This window comes from Quercus robur, chromosome 3, assembly GCF_932294415.1.
Source record: "Quercus robur chromosome 3, dhQueRobu3.1, whole genome shotgun sequence".
Classification (NCBI taxonomy): domain Eukaryota; kingdom Viridiplantae; phylum Streptophyta; class Magnoliopsida; order Fagales; family Fagaceae; genus Quercus; species Quercus robur.
This window is the reverse complement of record NC_065536.1, coordinates 11,606,027-11,629,835: the sequence shown is the minus strand read 5'-3', so window position 1 is coordinate 11,629,835 and position 23,809 is coordinate 11,606,027. Positions and strand designations below refer to the sequence as shown.

Genomic DNA, 23,809 nt, shown 5'->3' with positions numbered 1-23,809 from the left:
GCCGAGAGCGTTATAACTCAACTAGCACATTTGGGTATTTCCAACTAAAATATTTAGATTTCAAATCTCTCATCCTCCGGCTATTAATTTTTTTTAAGCATTATTTATGGTGCCCCATGTTTGTAATTTAAACTCCACTTCTTATGTCCCTCACTTTCTACCTATTAAAAAAATATATTCTTCTTAAAAAAAAAAAAAACTTTCTACCTATTAAAAATATAATAGAATGGTGTTATTTGTACACATTTTCCACACACTTCTTACGGATATCTCTATATCATTAATTTAACATCTATTAACTATAACTCACTATCTCTAAAAAAAAAAAAAAAAAAAAAATTAAAAAAAAAAAACTATAACTCACTATCATACAAATCCATTCACATAAGCACACATTGTAATATGTTCTCTAAATGTAGAATGGACAAAAGAAAATTGTGTCCACGTTATTCGTACATTTTCTACAAACTTCTTTGGTTTGTTTCTTTTCTTGTAAAATGCAATTCTTATTTAACAAAAATAAAAAAGTAAAAAGTATTACATAATTTAAAATGAAAGTCAATTTTCACGAGATATTTGAATTTTTTTTTAAAAAATTGGCAACTAAAAAAATTTAAAATGTGAATTTATATTTTTGATTTAACAAATTTATGTTTCATCTTTTTAAAAATTTAAATTAAAGTTCTTCACGTTCTTGCATGCAATTTATAAGATAGAGAATGATTTAACGGATCTTATAAAAAGAATGGGATTGACATTTTAAACATTTTTTATGGACCACATTATGACTTTTTTTTTTTGGGGAGGGAAATGACTTTAATTTTGGGAAACAAAAATCCAACTCACACCATATTTTAGGACAAAAAATAGAATAATGCTAGAGATATAAATTTTTTTACAAAAAAAAATTTATAAGCTGCTGATGTGGTGAGTGATTAAAAGTAATTTATATATGTATAATAATAGATGAAGCTTAGAGAAATTTTATTAGAATTCCAAATTAGAGTTTCAATTTTGTGCCATGTGTCCTAAATTATTTATTCTTAAAGAGTTTTATTTCTTAATTTTAGAATCAAATGTGAGACCACATCATAAACATTCATCAAACTGAGTTATTAAGAAAAAAAACCAAAGAGTCTAGAATAAATAAGTTGTAAAAAAAAAAAAAAAGTGTTTCATAATAATTTAAAAAAAATGGACAATTTATATTTTATACCTAATAATATCCTTACAAATTTTTTTAAAAAGTTAACAAAATATAAAAATGACTATTAATAGTATTTAAATTATATATATAAATTATATTATGCATCTTATTGTATATCTTTAAATGTATCTATGCATATGTATAGAGTTACAAGTTAGTATTAATAGTAGGTTTAGATAAAAACTAATAAAAAGTTTGTCATATTAGCATTTTGTAAAAATATTGTAAAATAGTTTGTGGAAGTAACATTACTAATAGAAAATAATAAGCTTATTTAATGACATATATTAAGGTGGAAAATTTTGGTTAGTTTAAAATTAAAAAAAAAAATATTATGGGAATAATTTTGTGGTTAGTCTAGTTTCACTTTTACTGTTTTACATGTGATCAACAGTCCAACACTAATCCAACTTGATATATTCAACGAGTCATAAAGTGTATGTCTTCCTAAACTTAAATTAGGAACAAAATTGTATTTTAAACAAAAATAATAATAACAAAATTTTAGTGACACAAAAATTTTCACCATTGTTTAATGTTGTTTATTTGGTTGTGATTGATATATAACAAGACAGTAGTTCTAGGATTATAAACTATTCCACAATTTTTTTGCACAATTCTAATAAGATAGATTGTAAGTAGTTATCTATCATCTACACATGAATCCACAAATTTTTTCTTCGTCACTCGCACTCTATATCACATCACAGTTATGACCAAAAAAAATTGTATAATAATTTATAGTTCTAGATTTTTTTTTTTTTCCATAGAGTAAAGGTTAATTTGAAAAATCATATCTAATGGAGTTGTATTAATTACCCATTACGTTGCTTAAAAAAAAAAACCCTGTAATTGCTAGTAGTATAGCCGTGTTGGATGGAGTTTATTCCACGTCAAATTACACCATATTCGAAGTTATTATTATAACCCACCCACGTGCGCACCGTTTCGTGCCAAGCCAAAACCCTCCATTACCAAAACAAACACACAGAAAACAAAAGAAAGAGAGAGTTTTGTTCAGATTCAGAGGAGTCCTCTCCTCTCCTCTCTTCTCTTCTCTTCTCTTCTTCTCCAGCTAAGTTTTTAATATTCCATGGCGGAGGACGTCGTGGACGAAGACGAGAGCTTCGGTGATTTCCACTTCGCTTCTTTTCCCACCAATCACCATCCCACACCAACCCAAATCAACGGTCGAATTTCCGATTCGTTCGGTGGTTCCAACAACCGGGTCGGGTCGGATAATTCTGGGTGGGTCAAGCCGCGCGGGGCAATACCGTTGTCGATATTTGGGGAAGAGGAGGAGGAGGAGGAGGAAGAAAAGGAGGAGGGATCTGGTGTGGACGAGTCTAGAGTTGGTGACGGTGCTACCGTTTTTTCTCTGGAGAAGAAGAAGAAGAAGCCGGATTTGGAAGTTCATGATTTGATTGCCGATTTGTATAATCGGGATCGGGAAACCGAGAACCGAAATGGGTCGGCTGTGAATTCTAATGGGTCGGCTTTGAATGTTAATGGGTCGGATTCGAATGGTAATAATGGTTTTATTGATGTTGTTGATGACGATGACGATGATGATGATGGGTGGGAATTCAAAGCTGCAGAATTGGAATCTGGGATCGGAAATGGGGATTCTAAGTTAAAGGTAAAAGCTTTTTTGGTCCCCTGACAAAAAGTTTTTTTTTTGGTTGCTGAGAGAAAATAATACTAATAAAAAGAAATGACCAATAAAAATAAGATTTTGCAATTAATTTGAAATTGGTTTTTTGGTTTCTAGGTGATTAAAATTTAAAAATTTGGCACTCTATGATTTTGGTTTTTAATTTTTATGGGAAACAATTGAGTAGAGAATGATTTTTGATAGGATAGAATGATGGAAATGAATACATGTCTATTGAGATCTATAGCTGATCCCATAGTTTTCGAACTAAGGCTTTGTTGTTGTTGTACAATTGAGTAGAGCTTTTAGTTTTCTTAGCTCCTAAAGGGTTCACAATTCTTGAGTTGATAGATAGATATTACTGGCAACAATTAAAAGGGGGGTATTAGGAAAGCTATGGTTTTGATATTTTATTTTATATCAGGAAGAAGGGGTCTTTGAATCACCAGGATTGAAAATGGAAGCAACAGTGCAGAGAGATGAAGAAATCCAGGCGGGTATTGTTTAATTTTTGTGTAATTGTTTGTTGAATTCGTTTGTCACACAATTGAATTACCCTTTGGAATTTAGAAGCAATTAGCTACCTTTAAATTGGCAGTGAACTTGAAATAGGATGTTATATGTGTTGTTGATCATGCTGTTAATATAGATGCATATGCGCTTGAATGTCGATTCTGATTGATCTATATATATAACTTATATTTTCTTGTATAAAGGTTGATGGGAAAGGGCGGGAAAACAATGAGGGAGCCCAACATATATTTGAGTTTGGCAATGGTGTGCATGGTCCTAGTGATTTCTTTACTGCATCAAATGGATTTTCCCACAGAAGTAGTGAGTGGAGCTTTGGGTTTGATTTTAACATGGCTTCAATGACTAAACAAGATGCTTTTACCTTGGGTTCATTCTCTAAAAGTAAGGACAATGATATTGCAAATGTGGTGACCTCTTCCACAACTAATAAAAAAGTTGATTCTGTTGAAAATTTTTGGGATTTCAAGGGTGTGTTTCCAAAAATTGGATCACAGCATAAGTCGGTGAGTCAGTTTGATATGGTTTTTAGTTTTTACTGATAATATACGGATTAGAGGGAATGTTCATTGTCAAACTTTAATTTTGGCTGTAGGAAGAGCAAAAGATTGCTGTTACATCTCCTGCCGGTTTAGACGCACTATCATTTGACAATAATGGCTTCGGTGGTCCTATTGATTTATTTGCCGTATCAGATGGGCTCTCTCAAAAATCTGGGAAATGGGACTCTGGATTTAATTTTGGTCCTAGTTCTGTGAATGGTATCGTCTTGGATTCGTACTCTAAAAGCAAGCAGAATGATTTGATATCCTCTCCTGGTGAGAATGATGGTGCCAGTGGGAATTTTTGGGAATTTAAGGATGCATTTTCAGAATCAGGATCACAACTTAAATCAGTGAGTCAGGTGATTTGAATTCTTTATTCCTTATTTATCAAAAAAAAATTCTTTATTCTTTATATGATGTTGAAAATCTCGAAGAATGTGCTCAAACTTCATTTTGGTTGTAGGAAGAGCCAAAGGTTGCAGATAATTTTCCTACTTCTGCTGGTGTAGCAGTCGTTTATGATGTCAATGGTGCAAGCAATTCTAAAGATTCGCTTGTTGCATCAGATGGGGTTTCTCACAAATCTGGGGAATGGGAGGTTGAATTTAATTTCAATCCAACTTCTGTGACTCAAGATGATATTATCTTTGGGTCTTACTCTAAAAGCAAACAGAATGACTTGAAATCCTCTCCAGTTGATGAGAATGATGAATTTGATGAGAACTTTGGGGAATTCAAGGATGCATCTTCAGAAACTGGATCAAAGCATGAGGTGTTGTATCATTTTGATTTGATTTCCTTTTATTCATTCTCTATGCTAAAATATGCGGAACATGAGTACTAAAACTTTACTTTTGGATGTAGGAAGGGTCCAAGGTTGCTGATCATACTCCTTCTGTTGTAGAAGCACCAGCTTTTAGTGATGAAATCCAGGTAGTAATTTAGATTGTAGGCTTATTGTATTGATTCAGATATAGATGTTGGGTTTCCTGAAATTCAATATCATTCAACCACAGTTGCTAAACAGAACATATTGAAATTCAGGAAAACCAATATCTCTTTCAGCTAATATATATTAGAACCATTCTTCACATTCTTCTTCTTCTTTTCATTTGTTTTTTTTTTTTTTTTGGGGGGGTGTGGGGGGTGGGCGGAGGGGGGTGTTAAAATGATATATATATATATATATATATGCTTCTTGTTGATCTTTAATGATGTTGTTCAACAAATGTAGTTCTAACTATAAATGTCATTGTAACATGATCAAGGTGATGTTTGTTTTTAGCATATATATGGTGCCTTGATGTTGATCTGTTTTCACTTAGCCTTATTGCTTGCAGAATTATATTGGTCTATTTTTTGAAATTTTTTATGCCAATGGCAAATGAAGTTTGCCAGTGGTTTATGCTTTCCTTAGCAAACCTTTTTCCATATAGTTCTGTGACCATTTTCCTATTTTTCTTCCAGAGGAATGAGGTAAGATCTGAGAATCACAGGGAACCCTTGCCCATGTCCATTTTCAGTGATGGAAAACTGGAATCTGATGATTCGTTAATCCTTCAAGATATTTCGAGTTTTACACCAACCTCCAACCCAAAAAGTAACATCCAAAGTCCTGGTTCTAATATATCTATCAACGATCTCTTATCAACTTTATACAGTCAAGCTGAGCAGAATGCTTCTGTTAATAATATGCCAAAAGAAAGTGACCATGAGACTCGTTCCACCTCAACAGTGTTTGAATCTGATTTAGGCAACAGTGATGATTTTGATGATGATTCCTGGGACTTTAAAGATGCCATTTCAGGAACCAGAGCTGAGGATCAAACTTCTGATATTGATCTTGTAGATTCACAGAAAAAACTTTCTTCCACATTAGAGCTAAATGATTGCGTTGATTTCTTTTGTAAATTAAAGGGTGAATTGTGCTCAATTGCACTGTGTCATCTTGACAATCTGAAGGTTGGTAATTTGTTAAGATCATTTTTTGTTGTTGAAATTGTTTACCTTTGTTTACCCATTTAAACTTGTGAAAATGCAATTTGTTAGAAAGCTCAAAGCACTACTGCTCTATCTGGTGAAGAGGCAAAAGCAAAAGCTCTTGATGAGGAAATCCAGGTTGGTGACTTTACTTTTTCACGTGTATTTCTTGGCTTATTATTGCTTTTACTATTTCTGTTTGACTTCATGTTTTGAGTTGACTGAAAAGCTTAAGAAACTTGTATAGAAGCATATTAACTTGTCTGTTTATCTTAAATGGTAATAAATTTATTCAATGAGATCATGGCTTCTAGAGATTGGATCCTCTCTCTTTAACCAATTTATATAAGCATCTTAGGAGTGGATATTGTATTGTTCTCTCTCTCTCTCTCTCATCAATAACACACCTGTTAAATATTTTTTTTGCCTCATTTTGAATTGGTTTGCTAATGCTCATTTTAAACCACGTTTAGTTTTTTCTTTTGATTAGTTTGTTTTAGAATTATTATTATATCTTCTTTGATGAGCAACATTTTTTAATGGGTCTTTCACCTTGTTATCTTTCTTGTTTCTTTCCTTTGTAGAAATTCTATAATGAATTACACGAAGATAATCTGATATCTGAAGAAGACCTGTCTGAGCATCTATCCCAAAGAAATATACACTTCAATGAACTTCCTGAAGTTTTGCAGGAACCAAAGTTCCAAGTGCTTGAGTCTGAATATGAGTTATCAAGAAGATTGTCATTGGTATGCATCTTTCACATTGATTTGTGATGATGAACTAGAAAGCATCTTATATTTTAGCTAAATGCTTCTCTATTTGAGAGTTTCATGTCATAATATTCTGATCAGAACATGCATTAATATATGTACAATGAGTTAACTCAAATAACTTTAGATACTTACATTTTTTTGTATTATGGTCAATATATTTGATTTTTCAATTCTAATACTGAAACTGTGCTTTAACTGCTTGCAGTAATTTGAGCAAATTTTAACTATTATAAGCTGTTTGGCTTATGTTTTTTGTTCAAGTTTGACTTAGAGAGTAGCATGTGCGATGAAATTAAATGCAATTGTTGAGAACTGGTTTTTGCTGGTTCTAAGAAATATTGTTTCCTTGTTTGCTGCCATTCTCCTCCCTCCCTCTCCCTCCCTTTTTATTTTATATTTTATTTGGGTTAGAAATTATGCCAGCATTAGGTTTCCTCCTTGTTTTTTCATTGTTTAAGTAGTTCTTTCGTATGTCTTTTCTGGGGTTCAATTCCATAGGACCTTAAGGAAACAGTGATGAACTCTAATTTTTAGATTCTATGCATCTCATCAAGCGGTTCTGAATTTGGCGCAATGGGATATGTGGAGTCCCAACAATGCTTACAACCAATGTTCCATTTTTTGAACAACCCCCCCCCCCCCCCCCCCCCCCACCAAAAAAAAAAAAAAAAAACAAAAAATGATGTCTTTCAAGACACTTACACAATTTGTATCGGTCATAATATTCTGCTTATTAGACTTTGGCCTTTTATCTCACCATGTATATTTTTTTTTTAACAGGCAGAAAAGGATATCAGATCAGCTATTGATCTCCTAAAAGAAGTGGCATCAGCAGTAACAATTCTAAAATTGGGATCAGCGGAGGAGCAACAGTATTATGTTTCAACCTGGTCTAAAATACTCTCTGTTTGTGCTCAAGAGCTGAAACATGGAGCCTTAATTTGGAAGGAGTCATTACAAAAGAATGTTCAAAGTCAAATATTATCTGAACCTCAAGGTGTATGCACCTTAATGATCATGGCAGATCCCTTTTTACATAGTCTTACACTTATTTTCTTTTTCTAAAAAACAAAGGGTAGATTCTTTTGAGCTTAATTTTTATCCTAATTGTTTATTTTTTGAGGGTTGAAAATACAGGGAAGCGGTATATCCTTGCCCTTGGAGAAATTTACAGAGTAGTTGAAGTTCTTCGAGCCTCAACCAAGATTCACAAGCTGTGGCTATTACTAACTTCTACGGATAACGCTGGCTTGGTTGGCCTTCTAGGTGAATGTTATAGTATATGGTCAAGTTCAGGAATTGAAGATGCTCTCAAGAGTATTTCTGATCCTATTGATTTCGAGTATGATGGAACTATAAAGGCACTGCTGGAATCTATCAAGTATATTCATGATATTGACGAACTTGCACTTCAAAATCATGTTTTCTCTGGACAACAACCTATATGTCACTTGTCAGCCTTGAGTGCCGGAATTGTACCAGGTATATTGATTTCATAGCTCTCAGGGGTCAATTAAGCTATTCCAAGCCATGAAAATAACCATTTTCCTTTGCATGGGTTTTGGATTTATTGCCACCCGCTGGTTTATTGGCATTCTCAGGTGTCCATGATTAAGAAATTCTTTTAGATAATTTTATATATGAAATGGATTGAGGAAAAATTATATGTAAATGGAATAAATAATTGGAGCTGTGATGCAAATTTCTTACTTTGGTCATCAATCTAAGAACATTACTTGACTGAAGCTGAAGCAGCTACTTTCAAAGTAACAGAAAGAAAATCAAAGCCTAGAGTGGGAGAGTCTTTTGTCATTTTCATCAAATTTTAATATATTGCAAGCATCTCTAGTTTGCAAATTTCTTCCTTTGCATTGGTGGTTTGCCATTTTTATCAAATTGTAATATTTTGCAAGCATCTGTCGTTAGCTTATCTAATGAAGTTAAATTTTTTAGTCCAAAAAGATAGTGTGATATGCGAGGATGACTATGTTTGACTTGGCTGTCTGGTGCTTATAAATTGATACAAAAAAATTATAATACCCTACTATCTTATTTTAAATTCTGACCATCTTTGACCCAATCTCAATTTCTGAGTTCATTTTTATCTTTTGTTTTTGGTGGGTGGTGGAAAAAGCCTGAATTTTCTAACCTTCTCTGTATTTGCCTGAATCAGGCTTGAGACTGGTGGCTTGGAATGGGGAGCACTACTTTCTCACACTTGCAAACATGTGGGCAAATCTAATAAGTTGTGATCCTCCTAATTTGCCTCAAATTCATGGTAGCTGATGAGAAGGAACCGTTCAAAAAGAAGTTTGTGAAGGCTTTAAGAGCTCTTCGGCTGTGATCAAAATCCAAGTCAATTGTCTCCTCTGGAATGAGGCTTTCGGGGAACTAATTGCAGGTGCTTGACCATAAGAATCACGCAAGGGAAAGAGAAACAACAATTTGAATTTCAAGATCTTGATAAACAAATGCGTGCTCAGTTTTGATCAGGCCAAGTATACAATTCAATCTTTCTTTTTCTTTTTCTTTACGGATCATCATTCTTTTTGGTAGAAATCATAGCTTAGCAATTGGATGTAGAAGTGTTGTATTATTGTGTTGTTTTGTCTATGTATGTTCAGAAAGTGTTGATAAATAAAACACCCATATACCTAGAAATAGAGCTGGGAAAGAGTATTATGAGTTGAGAGGGAATAATGATAATGAGAATGTTCTTGTTTGTGAAATAAAAATAATTTCATTGTGCAACATATGTAGAATTTCAGGTCAAGACCAGTGTTTTATTTATGTTGGTGGTGGCGGAATACAATGTGAATTGTGAAATGAGTGATGAGTAATATTGTTTTCTCAATCTAGCTTTTCTTTTGAGATATAGTATGTCATTATTATCTGATAACAAATTCTGTAACTAATACTCATCTGATAATAAACATTTATTGGACATCACTAGCTGCAAAGGCCTTTTTAGTTTTAAAAATGTAAAGGATGATCTTCGACAATTCCAAATAGAATTTGCACGTTGTGTCAATGCTTTTCTTGCTTTGCATTTTTTTTTTTTTATAACTGATACGTACTATTAATTCGGTACCTAAAGAAGGTATTGGAGAGAGCCCCAAGCCCTACCTCAATATTTTTTTCTTTTTCTTTTTTCTTATTTGGTTAAGTAAGTGGGAGGCTAGTGGATGAAGAATTTATAGGTGTAAATCTCAAGCTCAACTTAAAAGAAATGTTTTTAACTTGTAAAAGGTAGCTTTATTAGGCACTTATAAAGCATCCAACTCTCTCCTCTTAGCTTTATTAGGCACTTATAAAGCATCCAACTCTCTCCTCTCAGTAACGTCGGATGAAACACACGGCACTAAAAAAATGTCGACATCCCACTCAATCTCACTACCTCAATGTTATTAGCTAAAAATCCTTTTTAAAACAATAAAAACTCATAGTTTACCTAACCATGAGAATGGCTGCAAACGATTTCAAATTAGTAATATATATATATATATATATATATTTCATATAATACTATGTGGGCTAAAATCGCTTACCTATGGGATATGGGCCTTAGCCTTAACAAGTAACAACTAATTTGTAAAGATGGGCCTATAGACTATAATTTAGCTATGGAGAAATCTTGATAGCACAATAGCAGAAAAATAACTAACAATAAATAATAATAAAAACAAGAACGTGTATAATATATGACCTCCCTCGGGATGACCGAGGAGGATGGATTACAAAGAACTCAGGTCTCACTCTACAATTCTTTAATTAGGAATTTACACTTTTCTCTCTCAAGCTCTCTTGTTTTTTTTTTTTTTTTTTTTTTTTTCGGATACCCTTTGCATGAGGAATTAGCTTTTATTTATACTGAGGGTGGATCCATCTTTATCGTCCATTTGTAGGGTAGATATGAGGTGTGTGAGGATAATTGTCTCATCCTCTACTTCCCATTCTTTTAAGGCTAAATGAGTGAGTAACAGGATATTGGAGCACTATTCAGGAGTGTCATTCAATCAAAATGCGGCATAGTTGGTGGGTGAGATGCATTTAATGTGGAGGAGATGATTGCTTCCTCTAGAAGCTTCCTTCTTCCTTATTTGGGATCCCACTGTTACTTTGTTTGAATGGTCATCCATGATACCTTTTAGGCTTATTAGGTGCTAAATATGTTTTTAAAGTCGGGTCACTCCTTGGACATGGGTGATCCTCGAACATTTCTTCTTGAAATCTGTCATGGTGACTCCCACTAGTTCATTTGGCTCTTATCCTTGGACATGATCAAGATGTGTTTTGCCAGGGCCAATTCCCTTTCATTCAAGCTCATTTGGTTTGGTCTAGGCCTCCCCCTTTATCATTAGCTCATGGGGACTTTTTGGGTTTAGACCTGTTTATTTGGATCTTCCCTCTCACACATACTATTCTTTAGTCTAAACTACCATAAAAGAAATTTGTTATTAAAAAATCAAATTTTAAATACGCAATATGTCGTTAAAATTACCAAAAAAAAAAAAAAAAGGTAAAACTCATACTTACTATTATTGGTACAACAATGATAATAACAACACCTTAGTAAAAAAACAAAAATTGAAATCAATCATAGAATCCTTAAGAGACCAATTGCTTAGTTGCATCTATTCTTCTTCATGATTCTATCATAATTGAAATTGTACCATATATTACAATTGCAAGAAAATCATACTATTTGTCGTCAAAAGCCTTGTAACTTAATTAATTCCTTCAAATGTTTTTAACACGTACATGGTTAAATCCCTTATCTCTCTCTCTCTCTCTCTCTCTCTCTTAGAAGCCCTCTCCCAGGCAGGGTTAGGCTCACCCTACATCCCAAACAGCAACTATTCTTTTGCTATTTTGTCTTTTCACAACCTTAAATAGGCTTAGGGTTTTTGAAGAAGATAATAAAAAGCAAAACCTCAAAACCTTTTCTCCCACCTCAACTTTATTCCACTTCTTCTTCTTCACCTCACAGTTTCAGTTTGCAGACAAAAAACGCAGAGAATATAATAGATTCAAAATGCTGGACATCAATCTCTTCAGAGTAGAGAAAGGTGGCAACCCCGAACTCATTCGCGAATCCCAACGCCGTCGTTTCGCCAACGTCGAACTCGTCGACGAAGTCATCGCCATCGACAAACAATGGCGCCAACGTAAAAATCTCTCTCTCTCTTTCTCTCTCTTTACCAAATCTTTGGTTTGGATCTCTGTTTTTTGAATATGGGTTTTGTTTTTTTTTTTTTTTTTTTTTTTTTTTGGGTTGTAGTTCAATTCGATCTGGAGAATCTTCGCAAGGACTTCAACAAGATCAACAGGCAAGTCGCTCAGCTTCGAATTGTGAGTCTTTTCATATCCTTTCTTTCGTTTCGGGTTTTCGGATCGTACTTTTTTTTAATATTAGGATCCACTTCATTTCTTGCTTTAAGATGTTTGTAATTTTCACAAATCTAAAAAAAAAAAAAAAACATAAAGCTTATAGATTGTGTAAACAAATGTGATCAGTTTTCAAATCTTAGTATACTGATGATTACTGATTTCAAATTCAAATGACATGGCGCCATGTGTGTCTTATTGATTCCTTATTAAAAATACTAAATTTCATTTCGAAATAATTTGATTCCTCCCTGTTACATAAACAAATGAAGAGAATGCTTATGCGGGGCTGAGCTGTATATGGTGTCATGTCATTTCAAATCTTAGTACTCTGGTGATAAGTAATCCCCCTGTGAGGTCTCCAGTTCAAGTCCTGGGGTTACTCAATACGTGATTCTTGCTTGTGGTGTCGTGTTATTCGGACTTTACTTGACACGGGTGGATACACGAAGTGATTAAAAGGAAAAAAAATGAAACGAAACCATTTTGATTCATTTAATAAAAGAAATGAAATTGAATTTCACATTTTCACTGTGAAAAGGTCTGATCCCTCCTTGATTCATAAAAAAATGTATAGGATCCTTATATGAGGTATATATGATGTCATGTTTTTTAAAATCTTAATGCCCTCTAAGTAAGGGATTATAAATGATCATTGTACACCTTTATTTTGAGAAAGTTAAAAGCTTCACCATGAAAAAAACTCTTATCAAAACACAAATGGTGAGGATGTTGATAAAGGTTTACCGGAAAATATTTCAACAGAAACATCCTTGTTTGTGATTATATTAGAGCAACAAAAAAATATATATGCCATATATTTAGTATGGCTTCATGCTTTTGTTGGTGAAAAGTTGAAAACTTTTAGGGTATATGATTAGATATGTTGAGAAAGTGCGTAACATACTGTACCTGAAATTTAGGAAAAAAATAATTAGGAGTGTAGAATAACCATTATGATAGTAGCGGAGCCTCTAAAAGTTTTTCAGAGAACAAATTTCCTAAAAAAATTTCCTGTGTAGTTTAGCTTCTGTCCTGTTCTAGTGGGAACAAGATAGATTTGGTCGTGGCACATGCTTCACTTGGGGCCTCAGGGTGCAAGTAGGTGGGATCCAAGGGACACATGCCAGTATCGATGCAGGTTCAACATTAAAAAAGATTTCCTGTATAAGCTAAACAGGAACTTGAGTGTTTTTTGTGTAGATTCTTTAGAAAGCAGAAAAATTTAGTGAAAATACTGGTTGTTCTAATTCTTAATTACATTCTTTTTAAAGTATTTAGATTTCTTTAGTTTTGGAAAAGAAATAAGTTGTTTGAAGATGGGTTTCATTGAATAGACTTCAGAGTGGAGTCTTTAGTTTTAAACCATTATTTTCTTGCTGTATATTGAAGCAATAGAAAAACTAAGCATTTGGCGGGTGTACGCATGCAAGTAAGCTGATGTATTTTGAAATATAGAAAGCATCATTCTTCTGTATAAGAGTCATGAGCTCCAGAATTTGGGATTTGAATTGGATTAATTCTGTGTGGGCAAATGCTGTTTGACTTAAAATTTGTTAGTATTTCAATCTATTTCTTCTGAATATTTTGTTCTTGTTGGATTTTTATTTTTTTAATTAATTCTTGGGTTTGTCTGGTATGTAACTGAATTTCAGAATTTGTTTGTAAAAAAAGGCAGGTGAAGATGCCAGTGAGATGATAAAGAATACTGAGGAGAATAAGAAGTCAGCAGCAGAGAAAGAAGCTGAAGTTCGGGAAGTTTTACAGCAGTTGAATTCAAAATTGCTATTAATTGGAAATCTTGTTCATGATTCAGTTCCAGTTGATAATGACGAGGTGTTGGAGTTGGCAAATTTCATTTCCTTTTTATTGTATTTAATGCTTATTCTGAATTGTGAAGTTGTAACATGTATTACAGGCAAACAATAAGGTGGTCCGATCATGGGGTGAGAAACGATTGGAGCCAAAACTAAAGAATCATGTTGATCTTGTTGAGCTCCTTGGGATTGCAGATTTGAAGAAAGGTATTTAGGAAACTACTTTCATTCAAAGTTCGAAAGCAAGATGGTTTTCTTATATTGAACACGTTGTGGTGGTTTTAATATTTTATGACTTGATTGGAGCATTATTCTAGTTTATTGTTTCTCTTGCGTGCGCTGAATTTAATATGTCAGCTTACAGTTAGTGTACCTGGCTTTCAATTCATGAGTTGCATTTTTAATTCTTTGGGTTTATTCTAAATCTATATTGATTCACCTGATTACAACTTTTTCTGGGCCATATCTGGTTGCAGAAATCTAAATTGTTGATCAAATGTAACTGCAAAACGCATTTGCATCATGACTTTTTTTGAAAAATCAAACCACATCTCTGTTCACTTCTCTACAAGAAAAAACTAAATAAGTAGAAAAGCACCTATATCTAGGTTGAAGTGTCTGGAGTTATTCATTCTAGCTTGATCAGCTCTGAGGTTTTAGCATCTGTACTTTTATAAATAAGTATACTTGTTAAGCTTCTGGAATATGGTCACTAAAATTATGAATCGGTAAATTAGACAACAGTTTCATATATTCTTGTTCAATTCAACCTGGACCAGCGGTTTGTTCTTAGTATAGTGGGTTAGTTGCTTCAACTCACTCATTGCACTCTAACCCATGTATTGTGGTCAACTTACTGAGTTTGTGTAATTCATACTCAGTGGGAAAAAAATAAATAAACGTGTGAATCATATTCCTTGGCCATTCCGAGTTATACTCAGTATCTTAACACATTCTTTTGTCCTTTCATTTCTACTTCCTGTATTTATTACTCCTTTGTAGACCATTGCTAGGCTTTGTATCACTAAAACAATCTCAATAGATTTATACTATGCTACTCTAGATGATGTTAATTTGATTTAATTACTTATCCCAATATGTGTGAACTTTAGGTGCTGATATAGCTGGAGGCAGAGGTTTCTATTTGAAAGGAGATGGTGTGCGTCTTAATCAAGCTCTTATTAACTTTGGTCTTGATTTTTTGGAGAAAAGGGGATATACATTATTGCAAACTCCATTCTTCATGAGAAAAGAGGTCATGGCAAAGTGTGCTCAATTAGCACAGTTCGATGAAGAGCTTTACAAGGTAACATTCGTAAAATTTTGAAAATATCCCCTTATCTTTCTTTATTTGACTTTTTAATATCTTGCATTTTTGCTTCTCTTCTTCCTCTGTTCTTGTTTTAACTTTTGTGAGTTACCTCTCATTTACCTCTCATGCACCTTTTATGCACTCATTCTTTATACTAGTAATTATCAGAAAAAGAAAACAAAAGAAAATGGGGGAGAAAGTGTGGGAGCCCGGGAGGGTCTGACGTCATAGAAAATGAATGCTTCATTCACTTTATTTTCCCACATCATATGTACACGTATGTGAGCTAACTGAAGTAGTTGTCATTTAATAGGTCACAGGTGAGGGAGATGACAAATATCTGATTGCTACAGCTGAACAGCCACTTTGTGCGTATCATCTGGAAGATTGGATCCACCCTTCTGAGCTACCAATAAGGTTGTAATATCTTCTTGAAGCTTGTTCCTACGACTAGAAAGGTGGCCTTTTGCTCATAAATATTCAATTTTTCCAGATATGCTGGATATTCCTCTTGCTTCCGTAAAGAGGCTGGTGCACATGGTCGAGATACTCTGGGAATATTCAGAGTTCATCAGTTTGAGAAAGTGGAGCAGTTTTGTATTACCAGCCCTGATAATAATGAATCTTGGGACATGCATGAGGAAATGATCAAAAACTCTGAGGATTTCTACAAGATGGTGTGTTGAATTTTCCTTTAATCTTTTTTCCTTCCCTTATGTTTTAAGACTATTAAGTAGCATATTAACAAGTTGGTTAGTTTTGTTAATGCCACATGATATGGATGATCCAAGAACAAGTTTTGATGGTCAATGTCTATCTTCTTCCAAGTTAAGAGATACAGATATGTTTGTATTTGGTATGAACATTTGTGTATAAGTCAAGACATAGTGGTATACTTTTGTGTATAGGTTGACTCTTTCCCTCTCTGTGCTTCATGTAGGAGAAACGTGAGGTAATATATATGAATTCCTCTGACTGCTTTTCTCTCTATGAATCTGATTTATTTTTTCATGTTTCAGCTAAACCTCCCCTATCAAGTTGTTTCTATTGTTTCTGGTGCTCTGAATGATGCTGCCTCAAAGAAGTATGATTTGGAGGCATGGTTTCCTGCATCTCAGGCTTACAGAGAGCTGGTGTCTTGTTCAAACTGTACAGACTATCAGGCAAGAAGAATGGAAACCCGATATGGACAGAAAAAGGTAGATCATGCAAACTCTTTTATCACCTCCCATTTATTTGTGTATACTGAGCTGGAATCCTCTATCAACAGCAATATTGAGTATATTTTCAAGAAACAAGGTTACAAACAACCAAATTTATTGGAAAATTTTTGAATTAAAACTTGGTGAAAGTTACTCATCCTAAAAAAAAACTTGGAGAAATTTCAATGCTGTTATAAATTTGTCTGCAAGTCCAAGTAATTTAAATTCGTCACCCACTAGATATTGATGAATTTTCCTTTATAAAGCTATACTCTATCCTAAGTTTTAATTTTAATAATGGCTAAGAAGCAAAGGTTTATAGTGCTTTGGACTTTTCGGGATGATCCAAAATGAGGATTGTCCAAATAACAAGAAAATAAATATTTCTAATAGGCCCTTTATGCTTTCAAACATAAGCAAGGAATGTTTGCTGTTATAAATTGTATCATCATGCCTTGTTGATCAGTCTCGCTAGGAAAGTGAATGCCTATCTTACAGAAAGCCAACCTTTATTGTGAGGATGATAAAAATGGTTTTAGGTTTAAATGGGCAAGTGAACCTAGATTGCACATTTCTGATATCATGATTTTAGCATTGACTGCATTCAACTTCTCAAGTTCTTATGTTATATGACTTTTTCAAATTTATGATTGTTTGCCCACTGTTATTTTGTGCTGTTGCAGAGCAATGAGCAGACAAAGAAATATGTGCACTTGTTGAACTCTACTCTCACAGCAACAGAGAGGACCATGTGCTGCATTCTTGAGAACTACCAGAGGGAGAATGGTGTCGAGATACCAGAAGCTTTACGAGAATTTATGGGTGGAAAGACCTTCCTACCTTTCAAGATCAGACCAGCCCCTGAAGCCAAAGGGAAGAAACCGAAGGCCTAGTTTTATTATTATAATAAGCTTTGACTGAGTATTAGCTGGGAAGTAATTAACATTTCTATGTTTTTTTATGAAGGGTGTCGGGGATGGGTAGGAACAACAGAAAACAAATTGTTCTGATGCATTGTTGAGAAATTGGAAAACCTAATTTTATGATCAGTGTTTAAATTCGATTTTGCAAGATCATCCTTACCTAAATATCATATTGAACCATATGGTAGATTGATTTAATGAGGGCATTGTTACATGTTCACCATTGGCTGGCACCTTCATCGAAATTATTATTATCACTTTTTTTTATAGAAATTAAAGTAATGATTGATGATGTGTAAGTTTGTAGTGGTGGGGTTCTTGTGTTGATATGTCAACAGGATGAGTGCAACTATTCTTTGAGTTTTCAAGTAATATCAATGGGAAGATATGCTTGAAAGCTTGCAATTTTTACCAAATGAGACCCTGTTTTATGGATTTGTTGGGAGTCCTAGGTTGTGTATGTGACTGTTTATGAAAGCAAAGAAAGATTAATTTGATATTCCTGTGGCTTCGATTTAAACTAATATTCCCACTTGATGAGGCTACATCGAGCTGATTGAATTTGATAATGAGCTATGTGTATGGACGTGGCACAAGTCAAATGTCCCATGTAAAAGTGATCAAATCTAGTATAGTCTCATCACTTATGTAGCCTTTAATCACAATCCCGGCTTCTGAAATTTTACATTTTCTTCTTTTGCAGGACACGCAAGTCCATTCAATCCAATCAAGCTGTACCAAAATTCGCTCCAATTATGAAACTGTTTGAAAAGAGGAACATGGTGTGGAAACTTGGGCTTAAATTATTCGGCAAACATTTGTAATAAGAAGTCCAATCTTCTTTAATCAACTTCCCAAAGCACAATGTTTTTAGATTAATTCCTAGCTAGTAATTTATCTAGCTGACTGTTGAAAGTTGGACTTTATAAACTAAGAGTCCACGACAAGGAATTATTTTGCCCTCTGAAAATCAAATTTAATCAAGAACCTTTTTATTATTTTTTATGTTGTATTTTGTTCCATAGTCAAAGAAGGATGTAGCATCGCTCATTTTATTCAAAGTATTGCCCCAATTCAAGGACATAAATATCTTTGTTGTACACAATTAAATATTGAAAATATCATTAGCATAAGGGATTTTCTGCCACATACCTTCATGCTTTTATTGATTTCTCTGCAGTTCATTTCTTTTTTTATGCACACTGCAACCTATATTCCTTATTTTTATTGTTGAACTTCAATATCCTATGGGTTTTTCTTTTTGTTTTTTCGTTTCCTGACTGGTTTATAACCTAAAACGAAGGCCCAGGGCACTACCACCATCCAAACTAGCAAAGCAAGGCATTAGTGGGTTTGCAATTTAATTGAAAAAATTTGGTCCTTTCTTACTTCTATTGGATCGAATTGGGATGGGATGAATATATTGAAATAAATTTTAGTCTGATAGCATGCGCATCCATTTAGAAATGGTGGGTTTAATCCCATGAGGCCCAAACTCTTAACCACCTATCAATAAAGCTATGTTTCTTGCTGCACACAAAGGAGATCCTTAGAGATATTACAAGTGCTACAAGATCTTATTAATGCTGCAATGGTTTAATGAACAGCATGCTTATAATGGAGAAGAGAGACAAGAGAGAAGAGGGGAAAGACAGAAGAAATATAGATCATATTTGATATTTTCCTTTTCTAGTTGAATATAGACATGTAAATGAGACTAAATCCATATACTTAATTTGCTTAAACATTTAAATAGAAAGATGTCTTAATATGTTATATTAACTCTTTGATTAGAACATTCCCAAGTTGTTATCTCTCAATACATACTTTGTCCAATATAGTAAGATTCATTGTTTATTATAGAGTTCAATACACAACAGGGAGAAAAAAATGAACACGATTGATGATTTATCTCTCAATACACTCTCCAAACACAATAGGGAAAAAAATTAACATGGTGATTTATCTTCCTAACACACCCTCCATCCAAAGAAAGTTTTATTATATAATTTAAAACACAATAGAAAAGGAAAAAAAGAAAAAGAAAAAAAGAACATGGTGATCATAGCTACGTGTGTAGGCAATATGACACTGTTATTTTGCACTGATATTGCTCACGTTTAAACTTATTCTTTTTTTTTCAATCCTAGGTAATAAACAATACAAAATAATAAGGAAAAAACAATTAGCTCACGTTTAAACTAAAACATGCATTTTCAATCCTTACAAAATAATAAGGAAAAAACAAACATCTTTTCTATCATTCAAACTTGCCGGATTACTCAGAAGCTTTGACCAATCTCCCTGTAATCAGCAATTTATATACAGCTCCACATAACTTGAAAATTCACTTGCATGTAGATTGTAGACCGACTTAATTACTTGTTGTGCAAGGGGTCAGGACAAGATGGAACTGTTCTCTCGACTGTTGTAAAAGAGCTTTCAACTTCATTTTTAGAGCTTCCACTATTAGAAACTTGAGGGTTCTTTATACTATCCTCCTCTTTTAGATATCTAGCTCCCAAAACTCTATTGTGAAAAGCTGAAATACTTAAAAAAATCAGCAAGAGACACACAACTTGACTCCTTGAGACAAACATGGCTTCCCTATATATTTCAAGAAAAATATTTTATTTTCTTTCTTTCTTTGTCCCTCTTTAGCTTTCTCTTTGAGCTAAAGATGGAGAAGAAACAAAGAGTTGTGAGAGAAAGAGAGAGAAGCTGCACTTGTGGTGCAAATTTGTTTTGGTTTTAAAGGGGAAGGAGTGAGTGAAGGGTATTTATATGGGGAGTGCAATTGTGAAGAGGAAAAGATTTGGTCAAATTCCCTAGCATGGACAACTAGGGAGTGATGGGTTGAGTTCTTATTGTGGTAGAGGTGTCCCACACCTTTTCATGTAAAGAACCCATTGTTTTGGACTTGCTTTAACATCTATAATAATAACAACAACAATACTAGCAATAATAATGACAATACCAATATACCATTCCCCTACATAAAAATTGATGGCATATGATCTCACTAGCTTGAGGTGATGCTTTTCCCCACAGAATATGAGGTATTAGTTACCTGCAATCGTTACACAACGTAACACCTTGTCTTATATACAGACAAGCTTACACATCACAAGTAAACAGAAATTTACAGAACTTTGGGTAGTGTATGTATAATGAAATGTGTTTAAATTTCCACACCAACCAGTCCTTTCAAGTCTCAGACTATGTCAGCCAATAATATTCATATTCAATGAATTGACAATAATCTAAAGCAAGTGAACCTTCAGTATTTTCTCCACAAGAGCCTCAATTTCAGGATCTTTATTTTGACTCTTCCTTTAGTTGTTATAGGTTTCTTCATATCTTTCTTCTAAAGTCTAAATTGCTAAAGTCCATGCTAATGCAGTTCTCTAGGGCTATTTGTACTTCTTTCTGTTTTTTTAATAAAGTTTCATTTGTTAATTATGTTTTTTGTTTCACAAACTACGGTGCTTGCCTTTTGAAGTAACAACACATTTTCAGTAAAAGGTATCTTTAGCATTGGTTTTGTTGGGGTTTAGGTTTCGTTTATTATATATTTTGCAGTGTTTTGTTTTTTGTTTTGGACTAGCTTATGGCAGCTCTAACATGTTGGTCTACTGGTCTCCTTTCTTTAATCTTAGTGTTGGAATTTGTCTACTTAATCTTTATCTTTTGTTTCACCAAATCTCTCTGTCTCTCACACACACACACATTGGCTGTGATTAAGTCTTTCTTTTCATTTTATTTTAAATATTGTGACCATCAAGAGAAATCTCCACAATGTGTCACCATTCCAATTTTTTTGCTAAAATATGTACCATTTTGCATAGATCATTGACTGGTCAAGTATGTCACGTTGGCTCCTAAGTCATGGGTTCAACCATTCAAGGATGAGCAGACAAGAAAATCAGATTTTAGGCTGAGGAAATTATTTCACTAACCACTACTAGAAGTTAGTTGAAGGCTTTGTAAAGTTGGGTTTCAATTTTTTAGTAACATTATATATGTGTTTCATTATAATGCCAAAAGACTAAGCCACTTAATTGACACCTACCTTCTTCTCAAAAAAAAAATAATTGACGCTAACCAATGTATATGATTCAGAAAAAGACTAATAAAAGTCTGAAACTCTAAATAGAAACTAGTTCCAAATTTAGAAATTTTGTGTCAACATCCATTGATCAGAATCTTCTTCTTGAAATTTAAATGAATCAAATAATCAGGCATTTTGGAGTGGATATCATCAAGAATGTGAAGAAAGTAACATCAAATAAAATTTAAGATAATGTCTGCCTTGATAACCCTTATATTGGACAAGTTGCATCCAATTGAATCAAGTCATCTGGACATTATCACAAAACATAATGATAATCCATGCCGTCTGATAAAAATAGAGTGGGAGTTCTAATTGTCACTGAAGTTAAAAGAAATAATTGCAGTAGATCATGGATGGAATTAAAATAAAAAAAAAAAACTATTTTAGTAATACCGTAGGCTCTTTTTTTTTTTTTTTTTTTTTGAAAGCAATACCATGGGCTTCTTAAAATTTTAATTGTTAATTGTCATAGATTAACATTTTATCATGTCACAAGTACTTAAATAAATGCTAAAATTAGGTTAATTTACTAATTTGGTCCTTCAACTATTAGATAAAATTGTTTCTCAAAAAATAAAAATATTAGATAAAATTCAATTTAATCCTTCAACTACTAATTGTGTCTTTAGTCCCTCAAATATTCTTTCTAAAAGAAAAAAAAAGTTCAACTACTAATTTTGTCAATTTAGACATTCAACATTTAAAATCAAGTTAATTTCATGTCCCCTTTATTTAATTTTTAATGGAATTTACTGATATATAACTAAAATATGCATTAATATGTTTTTATAGATAGTGTAAAATTTTGAAATCAAGTCAATTTTAACTATTAATTCTATTAAAATTTAAACAGAGAAGAGATCTAAGAATAAAATTGACTCGATTTTGAAAGTTGATAAGCAAAATGCAGTTAAATACCGCAATTAATAGCTAAGGGACTAAATTGAACTTTGTCCAATAGTGGGAGGATCAAATTAGTAATTTAACCTTCAAATGATGATAATTCTTGTATATTTAAATATTGATAATGTGGCAAAATCTAGACCATTTATTTAACAATGAATTTTTTAATTTTTTTAGGAATTTTATGGTAGAATTATATTAAAAGTTCTAGAGTATCTAAATGGTTTTATGAATTGCCACATAATGGGTTGAAAGGAATTCCTCCAAACCAACTTTGTCCTAAATAATTACCAAGTAGATAAATTAAAGAAACATTTCTCCTAATGGGAGGCACTTCAAATTTTTTTTTTTTTTTTTTTTTTTTTAATTTTACACTACCTTTGTATCTCTATTTTTTTTGGTCTGAATCTACATCTTTGAGTTTTCTATTCTACTATGAATATTCCATTAAAATTTAATATTAGAATTCCAACTTCAGAACGGGGGGGAGGTGGGAAGGAGCTAGTAGGATGGCTATATATCTTTCCATTGATTTTTTTCCTTTTGATCAAGGGGGAAAAAGAAAACATTGAATTGAAATCCTTTGTATTTTGAAGTCAATGCTATAACTACAGTTTGTTTAACTGGATGGAGTCAAGAACACTAGCCAGGAAAATGTTAGGCTACTGTTTTTGACAAAGCTTTTAACTTGATGATTAAAGTTGACAGTGTTAGCATGACTAACAGACCATGGCAAATTAGTCCAGCCTGCCACAGCATGTTAATCATCATAATATATGGACTTAAGGTCCCAATAGAAGATAAATAATCTACATGTAGACTTAGTGTGGGTTGGTAAAGATTCCATCACTCATGAATTGTAAAAAGGCGTCACCATATGATATGATCCTGAAAAATTAAAAAATTTAGGTTAAGATGCAAATTGCATCTTTTAAGTTTGACTGAAATTTATATTAGTCTTCTAATTTTACTTTTGCTCAATTAAAATCCTCTAAATTTCAAATTTATTTAATTTAGATCTTTCTTCTTGTTCCATTAAAAATTTGCCGTTAATTATTAAATGAATCAACAAATCTCACATAAAAAAAAAATGTATATTTTTTTTTTTGTGTGAGAAATATTTTTTTTAATGGCAATTTTTAACAACGTTAGATAAAATGTCTGAATTGAATAAATTTAAAAACTCAATTAAATGAAAGTAAACATAAAGAGCTAAAATAATTAGAGGGTGCAATTTGCATTTTAACCAAAATTCTATCATGGATTCCTTGTAAAGAGGCCCTCAATATATCATCCTAGATTAGTCAATAATGTTGCAATGATGATGTATCGAATAATGAATCAATGATAATTTAAAACTTGTACAGAGTAATCATTTCTCTCTTCCTTGGACAATTGACTTTTTTTTTTTTACTTGTAAAATGGAAAGTGGAAAAAAGGGGCAAGATCTTCCATTA

At 33.0% G+C, this 23,809-nt stretch overlaps 2 protein-coding genes across 7 annotated transcripts; both read left to right on the top strand.

The window, feature by feature from the left end:
* Positions 1-2,163: 2,163 nt before the first annotated feature.
* Positions 2,164-9,547, top strand: LOC126717060 (uncharacterized). 5 transcript variants are annotated; one of them, XM_050418231.1, is made up of 12 exons: positions 2,164-2,846; positions 3,286-3,354; positions 3,578-3,898; positions 3,988-4,287; positions 4,401-4,709; positions 4,802-4,870; positions 5,405-5,899; positions 5,987-6,055; positions 6,502-6,666; positions 7,474-7,690; positions 7,831-8,175; positions 8,867-9,547. In XM_050418231.1, exons 1-12 carry the CDS (start codon positions 2,301-2,303, stop codon positions 8,977-8,979), a joined length of 3,018 nt encoding a protein of 1,005 aa, XP_050274188.1. In that variant the 5' UTR covers positions 2,164-2,300; the 3' UTR covers positions 8,980-9,547. The 5 variants fall into 5 exon arrangements, with proteins under 5 accessions (XP_050274188.1, XP_050274187.1, XP_050274189.1 ...); XM_050418230.1 differs by having other exon boundaries at positions 2,165-2,846; positions 3,988-4,296; XM_050418235.1 differs by having other exon boundaries at positions 2,682-2,846; positions 3,286-3,358; positions 3,988-4,296.
* A 1,996-nt stretch (positions 9,548-11,543) lies between these two features.
* Positions 11,544-17,483, top strand: LOC126717058 (serine--tRNA ligase). 2 transcript variants are annotated; one of them, XM_050418229.1, is made up of 9 exons: positions 11,544-11,861; positions 11,975-12,045; positions 13,760-13,917; positions 14,000-14,105; positions 15,011-15,204; positions 15,524-15,627; positions 15,704-15,887; positions 16,230-16,409; positions 17,096-17,483. In XM_050418229.1, exons 1-9 carry the CDS (start codon positions 11,851-11,853, stop codon positions 17,303-17,305), a joined length of 1,218 nt encoding a protein of 405 aa, XP_050274186.1. In that variant the 5' UTR covers positions 11,544-11,850; the 3' UTR covers positions 17,306-17,483. The 2 variants fall into 2 exon arrangements, with proteins under 2 accessions (XP_050274186.1, XP_050274185.1); XM_050418228.1 differs by having other exon boundaries at positions 11,547-11,861; positions 13,756-13,917.
* The last annotated feature ends 6,326 nt before the right edge of the window (positions 17,484-23,809 follow it).